Below are 22,344 nucleotides of genomic sequence, written 5' to 3'. Positions count from 1 at the left end.
TTTCATTTCCTGGCTGCCCTGTGGAGCCATGTGATCAGGAATGTCCACACTGAATTGGACTGGAAGTGATGTATGTTACTCTAGGACTTAGACTCGAATGAGTTGAGCAAGACCTTCCAGAGTTCTGTTTTCCCTCTGGCTTGGTCACTGGAAATATTTGAGATAGTGCTTGCTTTATCAACCTAGGACCCTGCAGATGGAGCAGAGTCCTCTGCCACCCCAAGGTAGATATGTGGTTTGAGCAAGAAATAAGTCTTTATTGATTTAAATGGCTTAAAGATAACCTAGCAATCCTGCCACTTTGGCTCCTGTTTATTCATTAGCCTACTTCTTTAGACTTCCCCCTAATTCTGTGGTGCAATCTCTATCTTCCCAGCATGTTCATTCCTTCTTAAGATAGGCTGTATTGACTTCAGTCCTTTATACTTTGAATATGAAATGTCCTACTAGGTATACACTGACAACGGTGACAGAAGCTGTTTACAATGCAATGGCCCAGCATTAATTTATAAGAAGGGAATATTTTTGGCCTTAGATCTGTTCTTAGATTATTGTGAATTATTATGAACAAGGAGCAGAATATTCACCAGGAAAGAGAATTGTTAGAAATCCTAACCTCCTACAATTTGGATACTAAGTTACCTCTGGGATAGAGCTGTCACTTTCACCACTTGAAACCTATTCCTCCATGATTTTTGTGAGGATCAATGAGAAATGTCATGCAAAAATCTCCTTTAATTTTAGTAGGGCTGTATAAATGTGGCAGTGGCAGTTCAAACTTATCCCAGCCTGGACCTGAGCTAGTCTGGATCATGGATAACTGAAGGAGCACCATTAAGGTAACACTTGAGACTGAATTACTAAGTAATTATTCAGAAAGAAAGCAGGTCACCATAGTTACTGTGTAAATGTGAGAGGACATTAGGGACCTTGGGAAGTGAGAAACCCTAAGTCTTTAGCTATAGTCTTATCTGGGCTTAGTCACATGGCATATAGAAGAATGCCTGTCTGCCCAAGCTGTCACTGGAATGAGGCAAAAATCTCTACAGGCTCATGGAAAGACCATCTCAAACTGAAATTTCCCCTGCAAGCTTGGATTTAGTATGATGAGGCAGTTGTTTCTAGATCTTTCTACCTGAGAAAAGCATTGTAGCAGACAATTCAGATGCACTGCTTCACATCTTCCTGGCTCACTTTCTGTTTCAACCATTAAAGTGGCAACCAATAACCTCATGGCACTTCATCTAAACTGTACCTTGTACTTTGCACTTTCTGCCCTAGGTTCTCCTGACACCACTCTTTGGGACAGCCACATAAACTCTCTTGGCACTCATATGTGCATATACTGGAAGTATGGGGTAGTTAACATCCCACTGAATGACCTTGGAGCAATGGGGACTGTGAGTCAGTCGATGAATGTTGTCTCCTTCTCTGCCACTGGTAGATAATTATGAAGTGTGTTCTGTATAGCTCCACAGAAGATCCCAGGGAGATTGAGCCCCAGGTGCCCATGTTATGTCCCTCCTTCCTTGTTACCCTTTTCCCAGTCCTCATTACTGCTCCCTGGATTCACTTTGCAAAATAAACTATCCATAGAAACACCCTTGTCCCAGACTATGCTTTCAGGGTGACCCAGGCTAAAGCGAGCACTATATTTATGCAGGGATGAGAGAAGGCATAGATATTCTCCAACCTCACCCATCCTAACTTTTGTCCTCCATGTTCCCAGAATGCCTCTCTAAAATCCCCATATTCTTTTTTTTTTTTTTTTTATTGTAAACAAATGGGATACATGCTGTTTCTCCATATTCTACACTGGCCTTTCCTGTTTCTCTTATGCTTTTTGTGTGTGTCTAGCTTTCTCTCTCTCTCTCTCTCACACACACACACACACACACACACACATAATATGACTGCTGACACTCTCTTCTTAAGGTTTATCATACTTGTCCCACAAATGTGGAATACTTAGACTTTGTCATTTCTAAGACTGATCCAATTTCCATAGAAATTATAGTAATGATCAATTGGATGATTTAAACTTGTCAAGTTTTAATTTTCCCAACTAAAAATTTGAGTGATTACCTCTTTTGCCATCATTTTTATTAAAGAAAGGACTTGTTAGTGGCAAAACAGCATGAGGATATAATCTCAGACCAGGTGATGATCTGCAAACTAATGTAATCTTGACTTTCTGAAACTTCAGTACAGTGTTCTTCAGTTTTCTATTTTTAGAAGGGTTGGTAGTTCTGAGCAGGCCTCAGGTATCACCTGCTCTTTTGGGACTCCCATATGGACACTGCTACTGTCTCCTTGTACCCAGGGCCCCTGTGCTGCTCTGTTCCCTTCAGTTAGAACCAAAGAATTTAATTTGTCTTATCCCATTATTTCTTCTAAAGAGATCTAACATTTCTGAGATTTCAAAGCCAAGAAATTAAATTGCTTCACTGTTTGTTTTTTTAAAGATAAGAATTGGAGGAAATGATAGCCATCTTTGTTCTCAGCTTCAGAAGACCTTAGAGGAAATAATAACCGTCATTTATTAGTTGTGTGCTGTGGAAGAAAACTGGATCCCTAGTATAGTGTCTCTATGTGTATGTTTGGACTGCGGGGTGTCTTGAGTTTCAGGTAATCTGGTAAATAGCCAAAGGGTAGGGAATTTGGACTCTTGCCCCTAGAGGCCTCAAAGGGCGTGGCCACAGTCTGCCACTGGGTTAGGAATTCTCACTTAGTCTAGTATTAGTTGTGTGGCTGTTATTTTTCTTTTCTGTGATTAATTACACATTTATTTTATCTTAAAATTATTTGTAACTTGGCATTTCTTTGTTGGTTATTTATGCTCTTACTTTGTTTGATTTTTTAAAATTATTTTATCTATGAATTAGTCCCTTATTTTCTTTTTTATTCTTAAAACCCTTCCCAGTGGGCTGGGGGTATAGCTTAGTGGTAGAGCACTTGCTTAGCATGCACAGTCCCCGGGTTCAATCCCCAGCACTGCAAAACAAAAAAACCCCACAAAACCCCAAAACAAAACAAAACTTCTCTTGTTACCTGTTCATTTAATTTTTTTGTGTGTGTGGTGCCAGAGCTTCACGCATATTAAGCAAGCATCTTATCAGTGAGCATACCACAGTCAACCTTTTCCTTTTAAACTTGTCTTTACAGATTTTAGTTCTTTTCCTTTTTACTTCCAACATGCTGACTTTTGATTTCAATTCCTTATGTCTTTACCATATCGGTTGATTTTAGTTAATAGCTTAGTTAGTATGATAAATATTTATCTTCTTTCACTCTAGGTCTTTAGCTGTTCCTTTTTCCCCTCATTACTACCATTCATTGTAATCTGCTTTTAAAGGGAAGAAATCATTTTGTTTTGTTTTTGAAAATCCAGATCCCAGGCCAAGGTAAATTGCTTTGCTTGTATCTTCTAGGCAGGTGACTTGTATCTAATGAGCACTTTGATTAACTCATTACTTTTGTGTGTGGGCTTCATTTAGAGGCCTCAGCTTCAATAATGCTTCATACCATGAGGGCCCAAAGCTCTGTCTCTTGTCCCAGTTCTGCTTTCAAAACCCAATTCTCTCAGTTAGGAAAATTATCAAAGACCTCAGGATAGCTATAGTTTCTAATGATCACTTGTATTTCTAGCTGCTTCCTTCCTTGGGCCCCTTGTGGATTCTATCACTTTCTTATTAACTTGGCTGTATGTTTAAAAAGAAGTTTGTTTCCACAATCTGGCTATTGTGAAATGGGGAATGGGAGGGGTTAGTGTTAGTGTTAGGGTTAGGGTTAGGGTTAGGGAGGGGGGCAAGAATGGAGGAAGGAAGGACTGTATAGAGGGAAAAGAGGGGTGGGAGGGGTGGGAGGGGTGGGGGGAAGGGAAAAAAATAACAGAATGAATCAAACAACATTACCCTATGTAAATTTATGATTACACAAATGGTATGCCTTTACGCCATGTACAGAGAAACAACATGTATCCCATTTGTTTACAATAAAAAATTTAAAAAAAGAAGTTTGTTTATATATATATATTTATATATCAATGTATGTAAATAAATATATATAAACAATTGAGATGACATTCACATGACATAAAAACAACCATTTTAAAGAGTACTGTTTTTCCATATTGGAGATTGAACCCAGGGTTGCTCTACACTGAACTACATCCCCAGCCCTTTTTTTGATCTTTCAATTATTTTTATTTAATTAATTAATTAATTAATTAATTTTGATTCATTGTACACAAATAGGGTACAACTGCTATTTCTCTGGTTGTACAGGAAGTTGTACAGGAAGTTCTCTGGTTGTACCATTTGTGTAATCATACACTTACATGGGGTAATATGTTTGTCTCATTCTGTTATTTTTCCTTCCTCCTCCCCCTCCCCACCTCTTTTTCCTGTATACAATCCATCCTTCCTCTATTCTTGCCTCCCTCCCACCCCCTGTTATGTATCATCGTCTGCTTATCAGAGAGATCATTTGGTCCTTGGATCTTGGGGATTGGCTTATCTCACTTAGCATGATATTCTCCAACTGCATCCATTTACCTGAAAATGCTGTATTTTTATTCTTCTTTATGGCTGAGTAATATTCCATTGTGTATATATACCACAGTTTCTTTATCCATTCATCAATTGAAGGGCATCTGGGTTGGTTCCACAATCTAGCTATTGTGAATTGAGCTGCTATGAACATTGATGTTGCTGCATCACTGTAGTATGCTGATTTTAAGCCCTTTGGGTATAAGCCAAGGAGTGGGATAGCTTCCCCAGCCCTTTTAATTTTTTTAAGAGGGCTTCACTCAGTTGCCCAGGCTGGCCTTGGACTTACAATCCTCCTGCCTCAACCTCTCAAATGGCTGGGGTTACACGTATGTGCCATCTGAAGTGTAAAGTTTGGTGGCATTTTGTATATCACAATGTTGGGTAACCACCACCTCATTTACCTCTAAAATATCTTCATGATTCCATAGGAAATCTCCACACCCATTGAGCAACTGATTTTCCATTTGACCCTCTCCTCAATCCCTGGAACACATCATTCTGCTTTCTGTTTTTAGAGAGTTACCCGTTTTGGATATTTTATATAAAATAAATCATGCAGTTATGTGACATTTTGGGTCTGTCTACTTTCACTGAGAATAATGTGATGTTTGTTTTATTTTTTCTAGAATTTTTAGCTACTTTTTATTGGAAGAAGTTTCAGGACATGTACTATATCATGTTACTGGAAATAGAAGTTTTATATCTAATTATAACTTAATGTTACCATGAGCAGGAAATTAAGGGACTTTATTTAAAATCCCTTTCGACTGACACTCATCACTTGGAATTTTAAGATTTTTCACTCAGTGCATTTTTTTTTTTTAGGCAAGGATAAGACTTCTAATATTTGGTCAATAATTCTCTTAAAAGAGTGAGCATTCAAAACATAAAGTGGGAGAGCTCTTGCCTAGCATGTGTGAAACCCTGGTTTAACCCCCAGAACCACAACATATCTATCTATATCTATATCTATATCTATATCTATATCTATATCTATATCATCTATATCTATTATCTATATCTTTCTATACACACATTATTTTATCCATATTTTTGAATCTGTAGTAAATTTCACTTAATAAACTCAGGAAAAAAAGATTTTGTTTAAAGTTTCTAACTTCACCATAAGAAGAAAATGCAGTTATTACGTGGAAAAATATATTGCTTATATCTTTCCCATAGGAATCAATTCTTATGGGCTCCCAAATAATCAGTTGGAGGTGGCAATTATTTCTCAAAAAGATGTACTGATGTCTCTGGAATAGGATTACCAGAGGCAAACAACATGAGACCTGTCTATTTTGGAAGAATAATACTGAGTATACAAATTTCCAGAGGACTTTTGAACTGCTAAAATACAATATTTATCTATTGAGGGGAGTTGCTCTTGGGAGGGCCCCAAATTTCCAAGGGTTTTTCCCCTTTCCCTTTATCATGGGCAATTTTTCTTTGGTCTAACAGTGCAGATGCAAAAGCATCCCTGTAATTAGCCAGCAACTATTTGCCTTTCATTGTCAAGTGCAGTTATTTCAATGAGTGAACCTAAAAGAGCTTGACCCAGGACCACTGAAGTCTGCACCTTTGAAGTAAATGCATATGGTCTTAATGGATATAGATTATCATTTGCCTTTTCATCATCCAGTATTTGTGTCTGGCAGCACTTTCATTCATCTCTGAGACAAGTTTCTCAAATGCATAGGCTTTATTTGTTTAAATTGTCCCTTATTTGCCTCACTTGGATGGGAAGAGAATTACAGAAGAGAGTTCTTAGGCATCTAATTCAAACAGTACAGGATACTTTCATCTAGACTAGTGGTTTTAAGAAAGGGTTGATTTTGCCCCCCTCAGGGGACATTTGTTGTTTTTCTTTATCACAAACAAACAGGGGAAGGATGTGCTCCTGTCATCTAGTGGCGTCTTCATCTATTTGTGCTGCTATAACAAAATACTGTATATGGGTTATTTATTGATTTATTAATTTTTGCAGTGCTGGGGGTGGAACCCAAGGCTTGTGCATGCTAGGCACGTGCTCTACCATTGAGCAACATCCCCAGTCCCCATAGGTGGGTAATTTATAAAGAACAAATTTATTTGCCACAGTTCTGGAGGCTGGGAAATCCAAAATCAAGGCACAGGCAGGTTCAGTGTTTGATGAGGGTTTTCTTGCTGTATCTCAAGTGACAGAAGAGGCAAAGGATATGTCATCACATGATGGAATGCAAAAGAACAGAAAAAGGGATCAAGACTGTGTGAAACCTGTTTTAAAAAGGTCTTAATCCCGTTGGAAGGAGCCCTCATGACCTAACAACTTTCTAAAGATCTCACCTCTTAATACTATTGCATTGAATTTTGCGTCTCAATATGAATTTGAGGGACGCAAACATGTAAGCTGCAGCAAGGGGGTAGGAATTTGGGATGCTCTATCCTATAATGCAAAGAGTGGACCCCCACAACAGAGAATCATCCTGTTTAAATGTTAATTGTGCTAAAGTTGAGAAATTCAGATCTACCTTGAAACAATTCTAGAATTTAAGTTTTATTCCTTGTTGGTCCTAGATAGATAGATAGATAGATAGATAGACAAATAGATAGATAGATTAATCAATCGTGGTACTGGTGATTGAACTCAGGAGTGCTATATATAGTACAGTCATTTTTAAAATTTTATGTTGAGACAGGGTCTCTCTGAGTTGCCTAGGGTGGCCTTACATGTGCAATCCTCCTGCCTCAGTCTCTTAATTCACTGGGATTATAGTTATGTGCCATTTAGCCCAGCAAAGGTAGTTTTACACAACTTTTCCAAATACCTTTAAAGTCTGCCAGGCCAGAGTGTATGTTCTTGACATTAACACTTTCATATCAGAATGTCAAGGACCGAAGATTTGGTCCTAAGATTTTGATTACTTTTTATTTTTCCTATATATAAAACATAGTTCCTATACTCTAGTTGAAAGTTGCTCAAGATACAGTTCTTAAGCCACTTGTGGGTGACAAGAAGTCCCTCAGAGAGATATAAAGTGTCCTAAAAATGTAAATCTTCAGAATATCCCTTCTAGGAGCATCTCATGAAATGCCACAGACTTTTATTTATTTTTATTTCATTTCTCTTTTTTGTTTCTACTGGAAAGCCAGCTGTAGAATCTTTGACTCTGCCCTAAGTCATCCTCAATCAGAAAACGTTTTGTGAGCTACTGCTATTGAAACTGTCCTTTGTAACAACTCCTCTTGCTCAGTTTATTGTCAAAATAGATAAGTTCATTCCTTCTCTTTGCTACTCTATCTTACACAGATATTGATCTTCCTTTAAGATCCACCTCAAGTCCTCTCATACTGATTGCTGTATTCATACATTTACGAATTTATTAAGCACATTGATTAATGTGCTGCCATAATGCTAATGGTGGGGGACATAGGAAAACTCTCAAAAGACAGAGTTCCTTCAACAGCTCACTGATGGAGGAATTCTGACTTCCATTAACATTTCTCCTTTTTTGTGTTCCATAATATAATACTTGATCATATTTTGCTGCTTCTTATACTCAGTTTGATTTCTATGTGCTGATTTCCTTTCCTGAACCAGAACAAAATCCCCTTCCAGGCTAGGGTTGCCGTATAAAATACAGAACATATAGTTAAATTTGGTTCTTAGGTAAATGACATATGTTTTTGGTATGAATATATTGGAAATGTTGCATGGGACACATTTGTATTATTTTTTTTTTCATTGCTTACCTGAAATTCAAGTTTAACTGGACAGCCTGTATTTTTGGTTGCTGAATTTGGCAACTCTGTTTAGAGCAAGGACTCTAACATTTTCTCTATATTTGAGGACATGTGTCACAGGGATGGATGTACAGTCTGTATCCAAATAAGGCTCAGTATTCTTATTCCTTTAAGGTAGGTAGATAGTGAAAATAGTCTTCTTCTGAAGGTAAGTACAGTGAGTAATTTGTTCTAGTTCTATTCAAATAAGATGTGATCTGAAAGAAGGAACAGTCTTCCAGGAAATGGTGATATTTTCAACATGACTTCTAAAATGTCAAATTAGGAAAGAAGAGAATCCAAACCCTAGGAACATTTTTTTTTCTCTGAAGGATAGGGTGGATGAGCATTTATCCATTAGAACCCTACATTACAAACCTGAGTCTTAAGTAAGGCATTGGTTTTGTATATTGGTAATGGAGGAAAATGATTCATTTGAACCTCAATTACATGGATAATTAATCATGGAAATGTAATCCCCAATAGTATTTCCCAACTAGAACTTTGCTGTTAATGAACATTATTCTATTTGTGCAGTGAACATTATGACTGCAAATTCCAGGGACTGCCCTGAAATCTTAGAGCTGATGGAATGATTTGACTTGAATATCAAGAAAGCACGGTCATTTCCAAATAGTACGCAACCTGGGCCCAGCAGGCCAGTTTCTATTTTTCAACGAGTATTACTTTTTGGAGCTTGAAAATGCTCAGCTACCTGAAAATGACTGATGAATGTCCTACAATGTATGTAGAGCACTACATACAAAATATTGTAACAACTGCCCACCACTTGGATTTTTTTCGTATTTCATTTTCATAGCCAGAAGTCTTATGTTTTATATAGATCAGGTCTATTGCTTACAGGAGGACAGGGAGTCAGAAATGAGATTATCTCCCCTGCTTTAGGTGGGCTGGTACAGCAGAAGGAGGTGACAGAAGGGGGTTAGACTAGATGGCTCCAAAGATCTTTTCTAAAACTGCAGATGGCACACATCATTAGTCCTCTTAAGAATGAAAGGTATTAAATTCTCATTTGTCTTAAAGAGGTGGGAAGATTTATTTGTGTTTGTTCTATGTAATATCCAAGTAGAGAACAAGTGGACTGAATGATTTAGCAGAGTGAGGGAGATGGGAAAGCTTTCCTTTCTTTAGAATAGAGCAACTCTTCTATTACCCTACCTAGTTTTATCAACCAATGAACACTTTTCAAATCATTTGATAAATTAAAATATACTTAATAAAATTATAATCAACATATTTAAACACCTTATTCTGAAAATTTTCATAAATGCACAAAAGTAGGAAGAATAGTATAATGAGTACCTCATGCACTTATCATCCAGACTCAGCTTCTGTCACTATACTTTTTTGCCAGTTTTGCCTACAGCTACCACTACTTTTTCCTAGGGTTTTAAATGAATTCATTAATTAATTTTTGGTGCTGAGGATGGACCCCATGGCCATGCATGTGTTCTATCACTGAGCTAGAGTGTTTTTAAATAGTCCTCCCAGAGTATTTTAAAACAAATGCCAAACACTATGTCAAGTACTTAAGTCTGTCTCTTTAACTGATAAGGGCATTTTTAATATAAATACCATACTCTTAGGATATACACAAACATGAACAATAATTGCTTGATACCATCTAGCAGTTTCAATTTTCTATAGTAGTTCTCCAAATACAGTTGGTTTACTCTAATCTGGATCCAAGCAATTCTACACATTGAAGGATTGGGTTCTTAAGTCTCAGTTATAATGAGCAACATTTAATAGTTTTCTGCTGGACAGTTTAGAAAATATTTTAAAATTTCAGAGAATCTTGAGATACTTAGTATAATAAAATTTCCCTAAATATGAACCATGTATATACTATACATAACTTATTCTTTCTTAACCAATAATATTTAATATTAAGTTGACAAATTTAAAATGTTGTGTATATTTGTGGGGTTCAATGTGAGGTTTTAATCTACGTATATCTGTAGAAATATTCAGAGGTGGGGTTGTAGTTCAGTGGTAGAGTGCTTGCCTAGCACATGTGAAGCACTGGATTTGATCCTCAGTACCACAAAAGAATAAATGTATTAAAATAAAGGTAAATTTATAAAAAAGATTATATTGAGCTAATTAACATATCCATCACTTCACCAACTTATTGTATGATGAGAATGTTAAAAGTCTATTCTTGTAGCAATGTGCCAAGTGATGCACAACTAAACTGTCATATAGCCTCTTTCAGAAATGTGTAAAAGATTTACTTGAATTTTGTTGGCTTTATTGTAAAAATGTTTTAGCTAAAATTTTTCAACTAAAAATGAATGCCCCCCACTCAAATACTATCCAAAGTCAAGACTATCTATTAGAGAAATCACAGTAAAATTTGTAGATATTTCCACTGCAAGTTTGTGTTTGTATTTGTGTTTGTGTGTGCTTGGTATTGGGGATATAATGTAGGGCCTCAAGCACACTAGGCAAGTGCTGTACCACTGAGCTATCTATATCCCTAACCCAAAAGCACTGATCTTAAGTGTCCTCAGCATTTGGACCACACACAGTAAACTATGTGCTGATTAAAGGGTCAATTTTGTGTTAATCACTTCACAATATTAATGTATATCAAGTCATGTTACTGACTGAGTATATACAATTTTCATTTGTCAATTATACCTCATTAAGATGGATTTTTTTTTTTTTTGGTACCAGGGATTGAACCCAGGGGCGCTTAACCACTGAGCCACATCCCCAGCCTTTTAAAATTATTTTATTAGAGACAGGGTCTCACTGAGTTGCTTAGGGCCTCGCTAGGTTGCTGAGGCTGGCTTTGAACTTGGTATCTTTCTCCCTCAGCCTTTCCAGCCACTGGGATTACAGGCATGCACCATGTACCACTGCACCCCTTTTAAGATGAAAAAATTTTAAATTAAAATAAAACCATGTTTTTATGTCTGGTAGGGCCAGTCCTCTGCCTCCCTTTATTTTTGCTCTTCTTTTTCAAGGTCTCTCTGGGTACTTTAGGGTAAATCTAACTCTAGTTTCAGAACTTCTGTGGAAAGTCCAAATAAATCAGTGGAAAAGCTGTTGCAAGTGACGAGAGATTTTAATTACACATGTGCACTTATGAACGCACATGATAGTCACCCCTTTTCTACAGTTTGACTGTCTGTGGTTTTGGTTATCTGCATTCAACTAAGGTCTGAAAATATTAATTGGAAAATTCCAGAAATAAACAATTATGAGTTTTAAATTGTTCTGAGTAGTGCAATGTAATCTAATTCCATCCAGTTCCATTCAGCCCAAGATGCAAATCATCCCTTTGTCCAATGTATCCATACCATATATGCTCCCTGCCTGTTAATAATTTAGTAACCACCTTGGTTATAAGATCTGTTACAGGATTTGTGTGCAAGTAACTGTCACTTAGTAGCCTGATGCTGAGTAACAATGCCTACATCATTCACCTCACTTCATCTCGTCACATAGGCATGGTATCATCATTTCACATCATCAATGGAAGGGTAAGCATAGCACAATAAGATATTTTGAGATATATGGTGTGTTTGCCAACTCAAACTGTTTGAACCCCATTGTTTAGAGACTTTTATGGAGGTCTTATTATATAGACTTCATTGATTAAATTATTGACCATGTTGATAGATTTAACTTTGGTCCATCCCTAAGTGGAGTTGCGAGATGGGGCTAATGTGTCCAATCTTCTAATAGAGACTTGGACTTGCTGGTGATCAGCCCTTTCAGCCAGGAATAAGAAAAGAAACTACTTTTCTCATTTGATTACCATGGTCACCAGACTCTTAACTGCAATCATGGAATCTCCAAGATGGAAATCTCTACTTATAATTAAATAAGGAAAGACTATTTAATTCAAAGCTACATAAATAAAACCAAAGGATTGATTATGCACCGGTGAACTTATATTATGAAATTAGAATTATATAGCAGAAAAATTTATTGACAATAACTCTATTCAACAGTCAATAATTAATACATGGAGGGGCTCTAATATTAATTTGTAATTACTACTTTATGAAAATAATTGGCGAAAGTCCTTAACCTGATGTTCTTGGGTAAGATCTGTTTTAATTTTTCTCTTCTGCCTCAGCTAAATATTTCCTCTTCCTCTGCATGTCCCATAGAGTTCTTGTCAATCATCTTTTCTAAAAGGTCACTCCTTCTTTAGGATCCTGCTTATGATTTGTAGAAATAATCTTGACATTAGTCATTGTAAAAAATCCTTGTAAATCAATTCACAGATTAACACTTATAACACAAATAAGATCTATTTGCTTCAATGTTCTCTACGACATGCCTGGAAATGACATCTGTCATTCGGAAGTCTTGTAGCTTGTTGCCTCTGCCTGATTACATATATTGAGGAACAAGCCTTTCTGTGTTGTGCCCCTATCTATATTCCTTATTCTGCTTTTGTACAATGACAAAGAGGTCATGGGGGAAAGAGCTATACTGTGTTCTCTGGGTAGGGATAATCCTTTTTCTGTCCATTTCCACTGTGTCTCAATGAACCACTTCAAGGAAGTCACAAAGCTTTCAGGCTGTTAAGGTAAATCCTCAGGCCCTGAGGTAGGTCTTTCCTTTGGCATCTTAAACCAGTATATGGACTTTCAAGTTGGATCTGGATTATGTAATCCAACTTCCTGGGATGGGTCTTGGATTTTATTGGGGTCCTCCCAACTCCTAGGCTACTTGAGGAAGAAATTCCACACTAAGCAACTTATTGGGGGTGAAGGAAAGGTCTTGACCCATGCAAGGATCCCTCATTGCCTTCTTGTTGCCCCCAAGGAGTGGATTTGGACACTCAGATTAGTATTCAAGCAGATGATGGAAACTTAACTTCATAGAACCTGGGGGCTTATAACACTTCCAGTTGATATTAAAGAGCTATTTGGGCTGTGGTGACTGGGCCCTTTCATTCTTTTATCCCTCAATGTATGTTTTAAAAAAGATTAACAGAGTGGTTGGGGAAAGGAAACTGGTAAGCTCTAAAGAATCTAATTTTAAAACAAATTTTCTGTCTCCTGTCAAGCTTCCAGCATTCAAAAAAAAAAAAAAAAAAGCAAATGTACAACTTAGATAATATCTGGTGAACTCTGTTCTGCACAGCCTGCCTCTTTATTGAAACCTCCAGCAGTATCATAAGAGACTCACTGAAATATCCGTTAATGAAAAGCTAGACAGCAAGAACGAAGTAATAAGGATATTTTATCTCTTTGGCAGTCTTCTAATGAAAAAAAAATGAAAGGAAAGCATGTTCATTTTAATTGATGAAAGAAACATGGATTTCATGAAGTCAAAAAGGCAGATAAATACTACTGGGGCAAACAGCATCCCTCTGCATGTATTGGTTAGGGGGGTTGAGCATCACTTCATTGGAACATTGAATTAGGTTTCTTGTAATTGTCCATTTTCATATTTGAGTTTTCCCAGGATTAGCATCATTTTTTATTTATAATAGAAAATTTCTAAAGATGGGCACAATGCCTGATACAGAATTGGTGCTCAATAAGTTATTCTTGAATGGATGAATAAAAGATGCTGCATTATCCTTTTCTGTAGGAATTTATGATCTGGTTGGGAACAGAAGACAAAAACACACACACAAAGAAATGAAGATTCATATCATTTTATTCATTGCTAATGATTTATTTTTATATTATTCTTTATTAATTTTGTGGTGTTTGTGAGAAGTCCTAAAGGTGGTCAGAGGTGCTTTATTCTTCACCAGACCATGTCCATGTCTTCCAATATTCCAACCTCAGGTTTACCTCCCTATTTAGTACTTGCTGCTCACTCTGCCTGGAGTGGCTTGTGTTCCTCAGTAATTGAATACTCCCTAATCATTTGTCCCCTAGTCACCCCAGTAGAAATATCATTTTCTCCTTGAGGTCCTCCATGATTGCCTTGGTTAGATTATCTGGTCCTGCTGTATGTTCCAGAACAGCATTCAGAATTACACTTTTGACCATTCTTCCTTGATTTCTTCCCTGATGGAGCATGAGCCCCATGAGGGTAAGGGCAGCTTCCATCTTCTTTTTCTCTTCCCCAGGGCTCAGCATAGCAAGTGTTCAACAAATGCTGATCTAATAAACAAACTTGAATTAGTGCATTTTCTGTTACTAAAACAAAATATCAGAGGCTGGCTAATTTATAAAGGAAAGAGGTTTGTTTTGGCTCACAGTTCTGGGAATCTAAGAGCATGGCATTGGAATCTGCCTGGCTTCTGGTGAGGGCTACATGCTACTCCATGTGTGATGTAAAAGTGGAATGGAAGCACCTTGTTTCCGCTACTACCAAGGACTGAGTTCTAATTTAACCCATTTCTTTTTTACCTTAGAGAATTACTGTTGTCTGAGAAAAATGCCGTATACCAATGAGTTTTCTCTAGGCACAATGGAATAGTGGCCCCTTTTTTGGCTTTGCTGCCAGTGGACATAGAGAAGGGGTAATCAGTCTGTTTTGAACTCAAAGTCTTAGATTCCCAAGCCTGTCTACTTCACACAGCTGGGACCAAACAAAAGAGATTTCAAGTAGATCCTAGGATCCTCTTCATCCAACCCAACCCATTTGACATGTGATCCACTTGCAGGCTAGGTGAGGAGACAGAGTGCTTATGACTAAGGAGCTCATAGCTTCAGGACTCTGTGGACAGAGGGGGACCAGTCAGGGCATGGCAAGGAAGAGGTTAGCACAAGCTGTCTTTAGGGTAAGACAGCTTCACTCCCTGGAGTGGGGACATGGGGTGGGACTCAGGGTTCAGGCACAGGGAGTAGAAGTTTTTAGAATCTAAGTCACAGCTGGACCAAAACTTTTTCTTCTATTACTAACTTTTAAATCAAGAAGTTCCCCAATCCTTTCTTAGTCTGAGGGCAACAGAAGCTAGGTATTCCTTGGTAGCAGGTGGGTACAGGAATGGGGTAGGATGGATGAGATAGAGGTTTGCTTTAGGTTCTTATCAAGTCAGCAATTCACTGAAGCCAGTCTTTCCCAGATTCACAGCTCCCCTAAACTGAATGGAAGCACTTTCTAAACTGAATGGACACACTTTACCCTATTTTAAAATTTCTTTTCTGGTAGGAATTGAACCCAGGGGCACTCTACCACTGAACCACTTCCCCAGCCCTTTTGATTTTTTTGTTTTGAGACTAGGGTCTCACTAAGCTGCTTAGGGCTTTGCTAAGTTGCTGAGGCTGGCCTCAATCTTGTGATCCTCCTGCCTCAATCTCCTCAGTCACTGGGATTACAGGTATGCACCACCCCACCCAGACCACCCAATTATTTATTGAAAAACCATCTTATATTGCTTCTTCCCACTTTCAGTTCTCAGAGGTGGCTTTCTTATTACTCTAAAGAAATATGCCCTGGAGTCACCTCTATTTAAGCAACCTATAACCCTGTTGAATTACCCCCGTTTGGAAAAGCCAGAGTCCTCAGACCCACATCCCAGGGTCACTGGGGTATGTTGCTTTTTGGGGGACTGAATCTTACACTGCCCATTCAAGGCCTCTGCCCTGCCACAACCAGCCTCCTCCGTGCAGCCTCAACAGCTTCCACTGCTTCAGGACTGGCTTACTGGGTGGGTTAACCTGCAGTTTCCTGTGTTTTTCTTTTTTCTTTTTTCAGTGCTGGGGATGGAACCCAGGAACTTGAGCATGCTAGGCCAGCCCCCTACAACTACGTTACACTCCCACAGGTGGCTGTTTTGATTACTGGCAATGGTGGGGAAATTTAAGTGTCTTTAGGTGCTGCATTTATAACGCTAAGGAGGAACCTCAGTTAATTGCACGGGGGAATGGGTTAAAAAGTAGGTGTTTGGAAGGTGGGTGAGGTGGATTGGGAATCCCACTTATGTATCTGCCAAGATAATAGTAATACTGTGTGGTGGATCAAAGCAAATCACAGAATCTTTCTTGCTTTTGTTATTATTGTTGTAAATAAATCTACATTTATTATACATATTTATGGGGTTCAGTGTGATATTTTGATACATGGCTTTCTTTCTTTCTTTTTTTTTTTTTTTTTTTTTTTCTTTCTGGCTTTTTACTCACAACTACTTCATTTGCTTTCCTCGTTAGTAAAATGGTTCCTTGTAAGGTCGAACAGGATTCTTGCATAAAACGCTTAGCAAAGTGCCTGCTACCTGGAAAGCACACAGGATTTGTTATTATTTGCTCCACACCCAGGAGTAATTGGGGAGCTGGAGGAAGACACCCCGATCTGCCATCCTCCTTCCTCCCAAGCTCAGTAGTACATTAGGAAATCCGATTGGGAAATACCATGCTGAAGGCCATGGGGTAGTGGCCCCGGGGAGGGACTCTTTGAGGTCCCAGGTCATCTCCGCCTGGGCGCCCGCCCTCCCCAGGCCTGGGCGGCGGAGCTGCTGGCGGGGGCGGTGGCCCAGCGCTCCAACCCGGTTTGCTCGTCGGCTGCCGGGCGGGCGGGGCTGTGCGACCGGGCACTAGGGGCCGGCAATATAGAGGCTCAGCCGCAGGCGCTAGTGAGCGGGGGCGACGCGCAGTGTACGGGCGGGGGCAGAGGCCCAGACACCGCAGCAGCTGGTACCGGGACCGCGCGGAGCGGGGCGAGCACCATGTGCAACAAATACGACGTGGTCGTGGTGGGGGGCGGCATCTCAGGTCAGTGGCCGCTGCGCGCGCTGGAACAGGTGGCCGCCGGGGTGAGGCACAGGGTTGCGGCCGGCCGGAGGCTGATCCCGGAGCCCTCTCTCAGTGCACCCGCTGGGATCTAGCAGGTTCCAAGCGCCGCACACCAAATCCGCCGTGGGGAAGGTTTGGCACGCCCTTGGACAGAGTCCGGGACTGGAAGCCTGTTGAGGCTCTGGCCCAGGCTTTGAACTTCTGTTGGAGAAGACTGCCAGGCCTTATCTGGCTGCAGTTTTCGAAGGGAGGGGAAAAGGGGTGGGGAGGCGGGAGACACCTGTTGGGGGTTGTCGCAAAGATCAGTCATTTGCTTCAATTTGACGTCCCCAACCCTCGTTTGGAGCTGGCAAGCACCACAACGTATTATTATCTTGGAATTGAGAAAACGGCCTTGAACAGGAGGAAGGGGTTAGGCCGTGGCCTATGGATGGTCTAAGACTTTCCAGACTCTCCTGATTCTCTGTGGTTCCCTGATTGTCGTGGGTCTACCTGAGCTTGCAGGGCCTTTTTGGCAAATGCTTCTTCTGTCATCACCCCTCCTGCCTCGTTTCCCCCACCCGAAGTGCAGGATGGCCAAGCTGCAACTGGGCTCTCTGGCCCAGCCCATATTTGGCAAAGATGGAGCTAGAGGCTGCCCCTTAGGCCACAGTGAGGCTGTGGACACAGAAGGAGGGATGGAGTCAGTGGGGGAATTTGCCCTCTGAGGAGGGGCAGGCAGATTGTATGGGGAGGGAGTGTCAGTGGAAATAAGTAATGCTTCCAGCCCAGCTAGTTTAACAGACTCTCCCAGGGGGAGTGTTTTGACTTAACTTTCGTGATCTTCTGGTATTTGGGTAGCAATTAGGACATCTCAGGAACCCAGAGATGTGTTGTCTAAGACATTCTCACCAGATCTCAAGTAGTCTTGCTCCCTGCGAGGAGGGCAGGATAGAAGTGACCAGACTCTCTTGTGCCTGGAGAGGAAATCCATGGTTGAATGTTGAGTGCTGCTGCTTTTGCTGCAGCCCTCCTCACCTTTGGGTCGGATCTCAGGCTACCACTTCTGTCTAGCCAGCCCTGAAAAACTCCCATGCTAGGCCCTGGGCCTGGGGATACATGTACATGGGACCATAAGCACAGCATGCTGAGATCATTGAGGCTGTGCATAGATTCGGTTTTCTTTGGGTATTTTTGACATTTTCTCTCCCACAGGAACTTAGACATAAAAGTATACCTAGCTAGGTGTTTTAGAAATATTACTAAGAAGCTCTTAATGTTTCCTTGCACACCATCACATATTACAGAAACTGAATGTTCTCTTTCCAGGTTCCTGAAGTCCTTTTCTTACCCACAGTATGCTTCATGGGTCATTTTGCCCTTTCTGATTCATACTGCAAATGTTGAAGCTCACTCAAAGTATTCCCGTTAGACTCATACAGGAGACATAGAGTTTAGCCTTGTTTACAAGTAGTAAATCTCTACATTCACCCCAAAACTCTGATTAAAACAAAGGACTGATGAATAGACATGCCTTTGTTGACAGCATTGCATGGAATAACCATTGTTCTAAGAACCGAAGGAGTGGAGTTTAAGGCGCTACCTTACTCAGTTGTTTTATGTGCTACTTGGGGATAACACCAGTTAGTTATAGCTAGATTACAGGAGCGTCATGAAGGGTAAATGAGACATTGTGTGTGCAATAGCTTCACAAGGACTAAAATATGGTATAAGGCTCCACAAGAGTGACTAAAATATGGTATAAGGCTCCACAAGAGTTTTACGCACTTATTCAGAAGTAGACATTAGGGGAGGCTCTGGTAGGAGATTAAAAAATGGATCATGCTGTTTTTGCCCTGGAAGACTTGTCAATGCAAGAAGAAAGATGAGATACCCAAATAAGAATGATTTAAGGTATTACAGTTTGACAGGAGAAATGACTTCTCGTGTTATATTGCACAGTAGGGTGGCTATGGATAATGATAATGTAGTGTATATTTCAAAAATTTAAAAGAAAGGATTTTGCATGTTTTCACCACCAAGAAATAATAAATATTTGGGGAGACAGATAGGCTTACCCTGATTTGGACATTACACAATACATACCTGTATCAAAACAATAAGTGATATCTCATAAATATGTATAATTTTGTGTCAATTCAAAACAATTTTAAAAAACATTACAAGGTAGAAGAAGGTGATACATGCTACAAGAGGGGTCCATTCATTTTTTAGACATTCAATGAAGATTTACTCACACATTCTGTCCCAAATGGAATAAAAAATGAGTAATACTGGGTCATTGATCCTGGGGCCCTCATGAGTAAATGTGGGAGACAAAATCATGGACAACTAATTCTAATGACCTATGATAGGTGCTTTTAGTAGCATATGTAAACATTCTAGGGAGCCTGGCACTGTGGTGTGTGCCTGTAATTCCAGCAGCTCTGGAGGCTGAGGCAGGAGATCATGAGTTCAAAGCCAGCCTCAGCAATTTAGTGAGGCCCTAAGCAACTCAGTGAGACCCTTTCTCTAAGTAAAATATTAAAAAAGGGCTGAGATGTGGCTCAATGGTTAAGTGCCACTTGGTTCAATCCCTGGTATCAAAAAAAAAAAAAAAAGTTCTAGGGAAAGTGATTGGAGAGAACATCAAACTGAGAAAATCTGAGAAGACTTCACAGAGGAGGTGACAGTGAACTGACTCTTAAAATAATGAAAATGAGTTTGCCAGCAGACTAGATAACAAAAGCATTTTAAACTAAAGAATAGTTTGTATACAAGTAAAAATATGCAAAAGAACATGGTAGTGTGTTTAGGAAACTTTAAAAATTTTAGTGTGGAGAGTTGAAGGGTCTAGTGGGAGACAAAACTAAAAAGATCACTGGAATGAGTTATGGTGAACCTTGTATGTTATCCCCCCAAAGTTTAGCTCTTTCTGTGGTCATCAGATAGCACTGATTTTTATTTTACCTTTATTTTATTTTATTTATTTATTTTTATGTGGTGTTGAGGATCGAACCCAGTACCTCACATGTGCTAGACCAGCACTTTACCACTGAGTCACAACCCCAGCTTCAGCACTGATGGTTTTTTATTCACAAAGAAATACATATAAAATAACTGAGAATATGGGGAGGATGTTGGCCAAAAAAAAAAAAAAAAAAAAAAAAAAAAGAAAGAAAGAAAAGAAAAAGAAAAAGAAAAAAGGAAGCAAAGAGGAGAGAGGACAGGTTTGGAGGAAAGAGAATATCCAGAGTTGGAGGTGCTGGGAAGACACCCAGGAAGAGAATTCTAGCAATTAGAAACTTGGGGAAAAATGTGGGTTTACAGATGTATATGACAGAGAAATTTTAGTTGAAGCCAGTGCAGTGGATGAAATGTCCAAAACTAATATGTGGTGTGTAGAATTTTAGAATTAGTAGATGACTGACACAACAATCTATGTTTAAAAGTCTCTAGATTCCACTTAGGTTTTTAAGCTTTGTTAATGATTAAACTTGGGACATTCTGGTAATTCCCTGATAATTTTTAAAGCTGTCAGCAAATTTTAATCATTCCTTTTGGGATAAACAAAGATATACTGGGAGTATAGCTAGTTAATTTATAACTTTATTTTTTGATGTTTAAAAAATTCTAAGACAATTGTAGAATATTCTTTTAGAAATGTGTATGGTATATAAATGAATCCCTGCTGTAGTCTCTTCCATCCAAGGGGCAGGTCATCTCTGGAAACTTGGCAGAGCAAATAGCACCTCCCATGTGGAGCTAGCTGGCAGCATGTTGCCTCTATCCTAAATCTCAGTTTTAGTGTTTGGATTGGTGGAACCATGGGAACTATCTTTTGCAACTCTGGAATGGATCTTGCTCAATCCACAAAATAAAAGCTAAGAAAGGGCAACTCGAAACAGAAATGAGAATTTTTTTGACCAGGCATGGGTAGGAGATGCAGTCATCTCAGAATGGCAGGCGCTCATTTGATCTTGGAAGAGTCGGACCCAGGCTTCTAAATGGTAACAGACACCTGGCAGGTGGTCTGTATGGCCAGGAGAGCAAGCCCTGTTGCTATTTGGTGGAACTGGTCTGGGCAAGAAGCATGAGAGATGACTCATGAGGGATCTGGATGTGGGACATATATGAGTTGGGAACAGGAAGCAGGGTATACACTGTAGGCATCAGAGGGGACCTGCTAAGTTTCAGCCTCATCCTGCCCCAGCTCATCCTTTATTTTCCCCATGGAAGAGTCTGAGGAGCTCAGGCTTACCTTGGGTTCTTGACCCACTGGGTTCATCATCAAGAGAAATTTTCGAAGCCCTGGATCTGTACTTCAGCATCATCCCAGCCTGGCAGTTCTTCCAATTCTGGCCTGGTGCTCATTTCAGCTACCCAACTCCTATCTTAATTATAATAGAAAATAAATGCATTAATATTAATAATATTATTTAATAATAAATAATACAAGGAGGTAGCATATCAAGTGTCATCTACATGCTGGGTAAGCTGTTAGGAGCTTGAGGGCAGCTTTGTAAGAGTGGATGAAATCTCCTTGTTCCTCTGCTTGAGTCTCACACCTACAGCCCATTGGTGAGTGGAGCCAGTTGGGCTATGTGGACAGAGCCTGGTGCTGCTAGAGCCACAATTCTGGGTCTTTGTGTATTCTCAGAAGTCACCAGGGTAGGCTTAAGGCATGGGTGAACCATTAACAATGACAAGAATTCCCTTCCCTGCTGGTTGGGTGCTGAGGTCTGAGCTCCCTGCCATACAGGGGCAGAGCAGAGCACAGAGGTTAAAAGCATGGTATCTACCCCGATTCTACCACTAACTAGAGGTGCTACCTTAGGCAAAATGGTTAACTTTCCCATGTCTTCATTTTCTCATCTAGCACATGGGGATAAATAATGGTATCCATTTCATAAAGTGGTTGAGAGGGTTAAAAGAGAAAACCCACATAAAGAGTTGGAACAGGCATCTGGCATCTGTAAAGCACACAATAGACACTGGCTGTTTTTGTTAATCAGGCTGACAAAATGGCCACTTACCCACTTGTGGGTTGAGGACATGGTTTGTGGCTGTGCGTTCATATGTTCTCTCTCTCTCTCTCTCTCTCTCTCTCTCTCTCTCTCTCTCTCTCTCTCACACACACACACACACACACACACACACACACACACACACACTCAGGGAACATTATCCTGTATTGGGATGCTGCTTCCAGGCCGTTTTCTTGGTGTGTGTGTTTGATTTACTAACACAGATGATGTAAGCAAACTGCCATAAATTTAAAGAAAAAGCTTAAACTCTTTTTTTTTTCTGCAGTGCTGAGACTGAAACCCAGGGCCTTGCACATGCTAGGCAAGCACTCTACC

The 22,344-nt window shown here is 39.7% G+C and overlaps 1 protein-coding gene and 1 pseudogene across 1 annotated transcript in view; one reads left to right on the top strand and one right to left on the bottom strand.

Annotated features, from left to right (window-relative positions):
- The window catches only part of LOC124971432 (mitochondrial import receptor subunit TOM20 homolog), a 51,902-nt pseudogene extending 34,965 nt beyond the window's left edge, over positions 1 to 16,937 (bottom strand).
- Positions 16,686 to 22,344, top strand: part of Maob (monoamine oxidase B) — a 112,630-nt gene continuing 106,971 nt past the window's right edge. Inside the window, exon 1 of the mRNA XM_047535913.1 lies at positions 16,686 to 16,981. Coding sequence (XP_047391869.1) covers positions 16,936 to 16,981 — 46 coding nt within the window. The 5' untranslated portion in view covers positions 16,686 to 16,935. The remainder of the gene's footprint in view (positions 16,982 to 22,344) is intronic.

This window comes from Sciurus carolinensis, chromosome X, assembly GCF_902686445.1.
Source record: "Sciurus carolinensis chromosome X, mSciCar1.2, whole genome shotgun sequence".
NCBI lineage: Eukaryota > Metazoa > Chordata > Mammalia > Rodentia > Sciuridae > Sciurus > Sciurus carolinensis.
This window is presented reverse-complemented; position numbering and strand designations above follow the sequence as displayed.